This window comes from Pinus tabuliformis, chromosome 6 (assembly GCF_031772625.1).
Source record: "Pinus tabuliformis cultivar Carrire ecotype Pingquan chromosome 6, CPIR1, whole genome shotgun sequence".
NCBI lineage: Eukaryota > Viridiplantae > Streptophyta > Pinopsida > Pinales > Pinaceae > Pinus > Pinus tabuliformis.
The window spans coordinates 1570462705-1570473758 of NC_142292.1; the positions used below are offsets into that span (position 1 = coordinate 1570462705).

The following is an 11054-nucleotide window of genomic DNA, read 5'->3' on the forward strand; positions in this document are numbered from 1 at the left end:
AAATCTTGATTTGTTGCAGTTAAAATGGTTTTTTAACTGCATATTTGGATTCAGCACCCTCGAAAACCCCTGGGACACTTTCATTGTACAGAAACTAGCTATCAAACTTGTGATTCCAATAAATTTCTGCCGGATTTCGACCAGAAAAACCCGCCAGAAAGACTTTAAAAAGTCGCATTATAGACTATTTCATAAAGAGCGATCTCGTTCGCAGTACAGGCGGTAAACATAATGGATCAGATGACAAAAAATCCATTGTTCATGGTTTAGGCGCATGTATTGTTCATTCGCTCGCATAGTTAAGGACAGCAACTCCCTAAACACACATAGATAGCTGCGGAATGGCGTGAACGCAGAGAAAAACAGAAAATTCATCTTTATGAGACTTATGGGTTATTTAGATTCTATACGTTAGACTCCCAAGCGGCTAGGTGGATATATGAGTAGTAATAGTTTTGATATTACTAGAACGAAATGCATGATATGAGTGACCCCAATCTTTAAGGTAAGTCATAAGAAGAAGTTACGACCATTTGATGTTAAGACTGAATCATATTCAATCCCCATCTATAAGGCCAGTCATAAGACAAAGTTACGACCATTGATTAAGACTGAATCATATTCTCTTTCTCATCGGAATGATCCAAATATCTGGCCTACATGATTTTTTTTTCAAAATAAGAAAGGAGAGAATTTGCACAAATGACTTAATTTTAATAAAAAATGATTGATTGTTTTTATAAAATAAATTTTGAATATTAAATTTTTAAATATGAATCTCTTATTAGGAAAGGATTTTACATAAATAATTTGTCATCATTAGGAAAGATCTTAAATTTAAGTTTAGTGTAGATTTTTTTGATAAATTTTAAAGAAAAATGTTTAAAATACATTTTATATAAAAGAAAAGGTTTAAGATACATATTATAGAAAAAAGTGTTTATGAGGTATATTACCCATTTTATTTTTATTTTTATTTTATTTATACTCTATCCCATTCAAGTGTGAACTGAATTAGCCCTTGGTATCTTGATTACCCATTTAACCCATATAAAATTTAAACTTACATCTTATAATTTACCTAATAAGAAATATGACATACCATTATAGTAATAAGATATATGACATACCATTATGTAAAGTAATGGGAGAAAGCAGTTTATGATATACACATTATGGTACTGAAAAGTACCATTATAGTAATACGATATATGACATACCATTATGCAAAGTAATGGAAGATTAAACGTATGGTACTGAAAAGTATTAAATATTAAACGTAAACTGATTGATTTCGTATTTTTAATTAAAGATCGATATGCAATCCGAACAATAGGAAGTTTCACGAGGTATATTTCTCGTTTGTGCTATCACTTTCTTAGCTAATCCTCTTAATTACGAAGCTAACCAATTCAAATCACGAGTCCAGTTGGAGAGGCGTGTCTGGTCGTGGATGTGAGGGGGTGATCGTATAAGGATGACGGCTTGAATGAATTACCGTCTACAGTTTGAAGGCATGGGAGAAGAGCCCCGTGCGAGTTCGAGTGGCGCTCCGAGCCGCAGCGTAGAAGAAGTGTTTGCGGACTATGACGGTCGCCGAAAAGGAATTCTGAACGCTCTGCTACACCATAAGGACAACATCTTTCAACAATGCCGGCCGGACCTTGGAAGCCCGCTGTGCCTCTATGCATTTCCAGACCAATCATGGAAACTTCTCCGCTCGGAGGAACTGGAGGGGGAGGAGGATAAGCTCCCACGCCCTATGCTCGGTATCAACATGGCGAGGGATACGATGTCGCAGGAGGAGTGGCTGACCCTAGTCGCCATTCACTCCGATTCTTGGCTTGTCGCTGTCGCCGATTATCTCGCCGTCATCAGCGGATTCCATGAAAATGACACCAAAAGGCTTTTGCAAATGATCAATGGCGTTTCCACGGCGGCTGAGACTTTTACGATGACGCACAGGGCCGCAGTAACTTCTACAGGGGGCCGGCGGCGGCGGCGGGCCACCAAATCCGAGGCGGCTTCGTCTGTGGGCATGGAAATCGCCATACCAGAATTGAAGCTGGAGAGGAAGAGGAGAAGTGGATTTGAAGAGCGACATTTACATGAAGGCGCTACTTGTGTTGTGTGTGGACGAGGAAGACTTAAAGAGGACGATGTGTGGTTATTCTGCGATGCTTGTGACAGACAGTGTCATGCCGAGTGTGAGAATATTACTCTCGCCATGATTAAGGGAAATTTGAAAGGGTTCACATGCCTAAACTGCATGCCTAAAAGGCCCCGAATCGGCTAATTTTTCTCGAAACTGACTATTGATTTTACAGGTCTATCACGTTTCTAAGGTTGGACGGAGCTTGAACTTTATGGCTCAAACACGAGCTGCTGAGTTTACTTTTCATCATCGATCCATGACACGTTATCAGAGATGTAATGAATACCATTAACGAATACAATTAAAGCAGAAATAAAATCAAAATTGACAACTCCTAAACTAAGTTAATATATGTATATTAATAATGTCATGCATCATACATTTAATGCTTTTTATTTTTATTTTATTAATTAAAAGAGAATTTTTGGATTAGGTTCAAAGTTGGTTTCCAAATTGTAGTTAGTATGTCAAGTATTACAAATCAGTTGAGTGTTTTTGTTTTATGAATCCATGAGATTAAAGAATATAATAGGTTCATGGTAATAATTTTATGTTTCAATTTTTTTTTTTTTTTTTTTGTGTTAATAACTTAAATTTGTAATTCTAATAATTTTTTACTAAATTTTAGATAAATTTAATTGAAAAATATATTTAAAATGTAGAAATTTACAGGGTAAGTTCCTCAGACAGAACACCAAAGGACATCGTTCACAACCAAATCGCAGATCAATACACCAGTATTTTTGACGTGGTTAAAACCCTCAAAGAGGGAAACAGTCCACGGCCTGAACCAACGCGGCCACTTCAGGCAATTTATTAATAAAAGAATGAAAATTTACATATGCTTATCTCATACACGGATTACCCTACAAATGACCCTCCATGCGCTTTAAATAGAAATCATGGACCAATCGGGTGTCAAGCCACGGATCAAGTGTCGGTAATACCGAGGAGAGAATGAACCGTCGGATCACTACATATCGTGACCGTCGGATTGTAAGTTACAAAATGTACAACGGTAAAGAAACACACTTTACCTAACTCTATACCTAACTCTATACTAGACCAAGTTGTACTTAACTATTTCCTATGTGTCGGAATATCCTAACATCCCCCCTTAAGAACAACTTGGGATAGGATTGAAGGATTTACAAATATGACACAATAGGAGAAGGAAGGAGGCACTAGAGCCTATCCCCCCTTAGTGACAACTTCCTGAACTCCAACCATAAATCGAAGTTTAGTGAACTTCGCCTCTGTGAGAGCCTTTGTGAAGATGTCAGCAACTTGATCATTTGTTGAACAATATTTCACTTCAAGAACATGGTCATGGATGAGCTTTCTGATGAAGTGCATGTGCAGTTCAATGTGTTTGCTGCGCTGATGTTGGACTGGATCTTTGCATAGCTGAATGGCACTTTGATTATCACACCAAAGTGTAGTCGGATGCTGCTACTGAAAGCCAAACTCTGACAGGATCTGATGAAGCCACAAGGCTTCCTTACTAGCTTCTACGGCACCACGATACTCTGCTTCTACTGATGAAAGAGAAATGGCACCTTGTTTCTTGCAAGCCCATGTAATAGGTCCTGAACCAAGAGTGAACACATAACTGGCAGTAGACTTCCGATCATCAGGGTCACCAACCCAATCAGAATCAGTGAAACCAACCAATAGAGGAGCTGCTTCGGCACTGTAATGAATCCCAAACTGAACTGTACCTCGAACATAACGAAGTATTCTTTTAGCTGCTTTCCAATGACTTTCACGTGGGTTTTGCATAAACCGAGCAACAAGGCCAACAACAAAGGAAAGGTCAGGACGAGTATGGGTTAGATACAAAAGTTTTCCTACATGGTATCAGAGCTATTTGAGGGCTGCGTCCATTGGTGATCCAAATCTGAAGTCGGTAGAACTGCATCCGACTGCCGTTTCCTAGATCTGCTGTTTCTGACTGCTTTTGAGCCGAGAGGATTGCTCTGTTGTGTTGGGAGCATCTGTTCCAGTGAGGAACCCCTTTCGTTTCACGCGAAAAGGTTTCCGGTAGCCCTAGCTGCGTCATTTTTAAGATCTGGAGGTATACAGTGTTTATTTGCAGTTTACAGTTATTTTCTCTCTTTTTATTTTGGTTTCGGTTTATTTAGCTTTTTTTATTACCGGATCTATACCTTTCATTTCTGCGTATGCTCTTTGCCCTGCGACTCTGTGCGATCTGGGCAAATCAGAAACAGAAAGGAAGGATTTTTCTCATGCGTATGCTCTTTTCCCTGCGCCTTAGGGTGATCTCGGAAAATCAGAAACATTGAGAAAAATATTTAGTTTCTGGCTAAAGCTAACTTTGAGCCGCAAGGTTCATTTTTGAAAATATTTAGTTTTTCGGCTAAAGCTAACTTCGAGCCGTAAGGTTCGTTTTCTTTGCATGTCCGTGTTGGGTTTTGTGTTTTTTGTTTTGTAGGGAAAAAGAGCTTTCTCAAAGCAAGCACGCAACCCAAAGCCCCCCCCCCCTCTCTCTCTCTCTCAAATTTTTTGTATAGCTCAATTGGTTCAAAGCTATTTTAAGAGAGTAGAGGTCTTGGGTTCAAGTTTCCATTTTGTGGGGGTGGACTTTTTCATTTCCGCACATTCCCGCACTTCGTCGGCAACTTCAACAACCTTTTTTTAAAAAGCCATAACTTCTTCATCTGGAAGTTACCCTTGACAACACCAACTACTTCCAATGGTTGTCCTACATTGAGGATTTACTTAGAAGTAAAGGTCTCTACAGAATAACCTCAGGCCAAGAAAAGAAACTGAAGGATGAAGATAAGGCTGCTAAATGGGAAAATAGGCAAGATCAAACTCGTGGATTGAAACAGTTATTATAAATATAATAAAGATAAAATCAATCAAATTTTTATTTTGATATTTTAATGGGTAAATATGGAATGAACCTCATTTCTCTCTCTCCATATATATATATATATATATATGGAATTGGATTACAACCCATATGATGGGGAAGTGTAATTCTTTCCATGGTCAATGTGGAGTCACATGTGTCTTTTTTGAAATAAAAAGAAAAAAACCAATGCTTAATAGTATTTTTTGAAATAAAAAGAAAAAAATCTATAAAGAAAAAAAACAATGGTCAATAAGTCCACTCTGAGTATGTTACCAACAATCCAATATGAACAAGATGTGGTATAAACATTTCACTAACAACAAATAAAATATTTGGAAGTCTATGATGTGTAAAGTGTCTTGTATAATCCACTAAACTATTGTTTATTGGACATGCTTGTTGAATCCTAATTATATAGAAAATAGAGAACAATCGAATAAATACACAAAATCCAAAATTGACACAATAAATATCATTGAAATCCTTTTTGGGAGAAAACCTAGTTGGAAGGTGAGACTGTTGTACTTTTTCTCTTAATAGAAAATAGAAACAAAAGTAAGTTTTGTGACCAATGCTATACTACATTGCACAAATCCTCTCTATGCACTCACTCCCTATCTCTCTCATATACTTTACTCTTTTATGAAACAAAATGCACTTGAAAAGAATAGAACCCCTTTTAGCCCTACTCGCTGAGCTATCATACAAATTGATAGTGTACTAGTGATTAAGTTTGACTCCAACTATTAATTAAAATTACATTATTGATTATTCGAGAGACTTCTTCACCATGATCATGTAGACAACCCCTTCTCCATGATTATTGGAGTTTGATGTGGCATCCTCTTGAATTATAGTGGTAAAAATAGTATGGTTAAATTTGAGTGGCATGGCTTTTGAATACAGACTCTAATCGAGGAAATTTTTGTGTCATTGGAAAGATATCTGTGTGTAGAATATATCAAAAGGATGCAGCTATATAGTGGAAAATTTTAACACAAAAAATGTCATCTAATGCTTCAAACTACTCCCAAAATGTTTCAAGCTCTAATATGCCAAACTCGGTCATGACTATAAAAATGGTGTTGCGAGTTGATTCTTCCACTCGGAAAGAAGTGACATAGATTAGAAACAATATAATGATCTAATTAGTATCACACCTAATTTTGGAAGGATTTTGGTCTCTGAATGCTTCTATTGAATGCGGCAAGGAGAATGTCCCTCCACCTTCTCATAGGTGTACCATTTAATCTTACCAAGAAGCTATCCTTTCAATCCAATCTACCAAAGGCCATGCTTCCCCTATCTTGTAGTTCTAAGCATCTTCTCTGAAATTGTATCCTCTTTCAACTTTACCTGAGCATCTCATGTGAAATCCTTTATATAATGTAGACTTATTCCTCTTATTGATCTAGCATGGAAGGTTTCTCCCAACTTGAAGGACTTCTCTATTCTATGTTAATCATGCCTGGCATGGTATTTTCCATATGAATTCTACAATTTCTCTTGCACCTATATATGAATCTTCCTGATCTTCTCAATAACCTTTTCTACCCTTAAGGCATCCCTTGGAAAATACTTCCTCACTCTCTATTTTTTCTCATTTGCACTATCCAAAGGTAAGGGTCGAAAATATCCAAAATAAGTTTCAAATGGAGACTAACTAATAGAGGGTTCGAGTGCTAATAAAATACTATAGTTTATATACAATATTTTCACTTGAGGTCTTCAAATGCTTTTAATTGTAAACCCTCAAAAGTTGCACCAAAGTATTTTTTACTACTTTTATCTTCCCATCTATTTATGCATGGAATGCTGTAGACATCTTTAACTTTGTGTTCATCTTTTTTGACAATGTACTCTAAAATGCATTGATAAATCTTATGTACCTCACTAAAATGATTCTCCTTGGTATATGAAAGTGCACCTACATCTATCGAAGGAACAATTTCGTTTCTTCTTTCCCACTAATGGTTGTTTTATAGGAGGTAATAATAAACATCTTGTTGAACCTGTCAAGTACCATGAATAGGTAGTCATGTCCCTTCCTGGCTATTTTTAAATCTCCCACAAATTCCATGGAAATTCTTTTTTGAGGACGAGTGGATATGGGTGATAATTGATATAGACCTTGTTTCATATTACTAGCCTTATTGGTACAACAATGCTTGCATCCCATTATGAACCTAGCTACCTACTCTTGCATCTTAGGCCAATAAACAAACCTATAGAAGTTGGCCACTTTCTTCCCTACACCAAAGTACCCACAAACTTCAAGGTGTGAAGTTGTCTAATTAGATGTAATCGTTCAATTTTAGGAACACATAACTTATCCAACCTGTATAGTAACTTGTCTTAGAGATGGTAGTCAACGACATTTTCACTGTCATCTGCATGAGCCTATCTTTATAATTGCTGAAATATCTCCTTGACGTCTTCATCCTCTAAGTATTTCTTTTTGTACTCATCATGAGTGAATGACTTCATGTACATTAGATTTCCCAAAGTTGTGATCTTTGATGTGGGTTTCCTTAAAATCGTGTTGGCCAATTTTCTTGTGTTTCCATTCTTATACTTGAACACTAAGTGAATATGCTATAAAGTCTGCATCCACTCGTAATTATTTGTCTTTTGTAGCTTACTATAGGCATATAAGTACTATAGTAGCTGGTGATGTGTAGACTATTGTCTCTTCTCCCACCAAATAGCGTTTCCAATTCTTCACAGCTTACACCAGGGCATAGAGCTCCTTGTCATAAGTAGGGTAGTTGAGAATTTCCCCATGGAATACTTTAGAATTGTAGCATACATGCATTCTTTCCTACATCAATACTACTCACATAAAATACCCACTCAAATTTGTTTCCATTTCAAAGGATTTTTATGAGTTTGGTAACACTAGAACTACTGCTTCATTATTCTTCTTTAACTCCTTAAAGGCATTTCTTTTATGATTTCCCTAATAGAAACTCTTGTCACTTGTTGTTATGGCATGGAGTGGCTCTATTACAGATGAAAACAAGGCTATGAATTTCCTTATTCCGTTTACCTAATGAAACTCTTAACGTTGGAAACATTACTAGGAACTAGCCAGTTCATGATGGCCTCCATATTGGCTAGATCTATCTTAACCTCTCCTCCGCCTATCACGTATTCTAGTTACACCAAATATTGTTGTGAAAACTCACACTGCTTGCGATTTTCTAGAAGTTGGTGCTTCTTTCAATTCTATAGCACTTGTGTCTAATGTGAGATGTGCTCCTCCTAGGTAGCCCTATATACTAGTATATCAACTAGATAGGAAATAACAAATGATTCTATAAAACGGGAAAATATATCATTCATTAACCTCTTAATTATATGTGGTGCATTGCATAGGCCAAATGACATGACTAACCACTCATACAAACCTTTCCTTGTCTTGAAAGTGATCTTCTAGGTATTTTCTTATTTAACTCAAACTTGGTGTTATTCAAACATTAAAACTAGTTTGGTGAAGTATTTTAGTTGTTACAATCGATATAGAAAATTATATATCCTCAGTAGGGGTTACCTATTCTTGAGCATAATATTATTTAACACTCTGTAATCTATACACATCCACTAAGTCCCATCCTTATTTGGCACAATGATGATGGGTGACCAACAAGGTGATGTACTCGGTTGAATGATACCCTATTCCAGTAGCTACTAAAACTATTTCTTCACATCACTTGATTTTATAAAAAACTACCCGTACAACTCAATGTTTGGGAATGGGGAGTTTGGAAATGGATGGAGCTTATCCTCCACTTCCCTCTTGGGTGGTGGTCCTTTGGTCTCTTAGAACACATACCTTTACACCTGTAGCAACTCACCTAGTTATTGTTTCCATTTCTAAGTACATGCCTCCAAGGATGCTCTTGCTCCTAATAACTCTCATACATACTAATTTTCTCTTAAAAATAGTAAAACATACTTATTTCTTGAACTAATCAATTTCTTGGCTTGGTTAGAACTTAACAATGAAATTTTGGACTTTCCCTTGTACATGTTAATAGTGAAAGAATTTGCATCCTTGATGAGGTGATATTGGTTGCTTTATGCATGACGATTTAATCTTTCATGTACATATAGATACTTTCAAACACCACTCCACATACGTCAATGGGAACCCCATCTTGTTCTACTTCATTAGTAAAATATCTATTGATAACAAATCTATTTTTTCACAATTTGGTTACCTTTATTTATGTATCCTTATTTACGCATCCCAATGGATATGGGTTTGGATTATCACAAAATTCTAATCCCAATTTATTGAACAACTCTATAATAACGAGATTCACTGGTGATCCTTATTCCAACAGAGCCTCAATCTTGGAATTTTTAGCTTGTATATTTATATGGAGGAGTCTGGTATTTTTGTTCTCTTCTTATTGATAAAATCTATTCAGGTTCACCTCCTTTTACAATGATATACATAAGATATTCTCATCCATGTAAAACATACTTTCAACCTAATTTCTCAAATCAATGGTCATGAGATTCTTCTTCTTATTATCTTTCCTTTTCTTCTTTGGTTAAGCTCTGGATGTAACTTCCAACACTCCTCCTCTATATGATCATTATGTTACAATGGTTGCATTGGTTGTTGGGATATTTGAACTAGTGTGTTGTGGCTACTATCTTATATCTTTCCCCATTTCTACTTCTTTTTTCCCTCCTTACAAGTGTTTTGGTGCTTCTTTTGCTTTGACAAACTTTATTTCCCCTTCTTCTGGCATATGTACTCTAGGTATTGTTATTGTACACAAGCTTCGTCCACTGATGTAGTTTGACCAACATCACTTTCTTCCATATATGGCTATGTATACCCCACAAATAATTTAGTAGTACATATGGATTCTTTGGGGAAATATCGAATATTATGGTCATGTTTTTGAACTATATGGTGTACTCATGTATACTCTACCATTAATTCTTTCTAAAGTAATACCACTAGATTTGTTGGTCCTCTACATACCCAATGGGGTAAAATTATGAATTTATCAGGGTTTTAAAGTCCTCCCACTTAGTCACTTGATGATATATCTCTAGCCTCAAGGTCTACATGTGGCTTTCCCACTAGGTTCGAGCATGGCCCTCTAATTTTAGCCAAAAAAACTAAATATTTTGTTCTTCATCTATATGTTAGACACTAAAATTAACTTCTAATTGTTGCAACCAATGATTTTTTTTAAGAGAGTCAATATCACCATGATATAGCTTGATGTCAACTTTTGCTTCTATTTTGAACAAGGACTATGAATGCTTCATGACATTTGAATTGTGTTTATATTTTCTGGGTTCTTCCTTGTGCTCCTCTTTTTCTTCTTGGTCTCCTGATATTACCTTTGAACAAACCTTTATGTTAGAACCATTATCAGTTAGGGCCACCATGAAGAGGCTAACATTATGTTTTATATGTGCAAAGTGTTCTTCTAGCCACGAAAACCTCTCCTCTGTGGGATCAAGAGGGCTATTCACTAATTTATCAGCCACATCTATAGTTTTGTGACTTTCATCTTAACTAATATGGACACCTTACAACTCCACATAATATACCCTAACTATGTGAGAACACGACATAGATTCCTTGACTTTGAAGGGATATCATCTAGTGACTAGGTGAGAGTACTTTAAAACCATCATAAAATCACAATTTTTACCTTATCGAGTATGTAGACAACCAATGGATCTAGTGGAATTACTTTAGGTAAGAGCAAGGGTTGATTGTATAGAAGTACATTGGTCATAGAGTTCAGAAAGATGGCCATAATGCTAGGTATATCCCCAGTGATCCCAAGCATACTCCTCAAGTATATGGGTCTACACATCCATCTACAAAATAAATTCCACGTGAAAGAATATAATGTTATATCAAGTTTAGAGATGGATAAAATAATTAAAAGTGAAAAAAATTCTTATATTTTAACTTTTGAGTGCGAGGAAGATGTATAATGCCTTCTAAAACTATTTCAATACATGACTTACATA

The 11054-nt window shown here is 36.1% G+C and overlaps 1 protein-coding gene across 1 annotated transcript; it reads left to right on the plus strand.

Moving 5' to 3' along the window:
• The first annotated feature begins 1489 nt into the window (after positions 1 to 1489).
• Positions 1490 to 2296, plus strand: LOC149264780 (PHD finger protein Alfin1-like). The gene has a single exon (XM_089400828.1). It carries the CDS (start codon positions 1490 to 1492, stop codon positions 2294 to 2296), a length of 807 nt encoding a protein of 268 aa, XP_089256954.1.
• The last annotated feature ends 8758 nt before the right edge of the window (positions 2297 to 11054 follow it).

Coding starts and splice junctions, on each gene's coding strand:
- LOC149264780 (XM_089400828.1), top strand. CDS start 1,490: ATGAATTACCGTCTACAGTTTGAAGGCATGGGAGAAGAGCCCCGTGCG.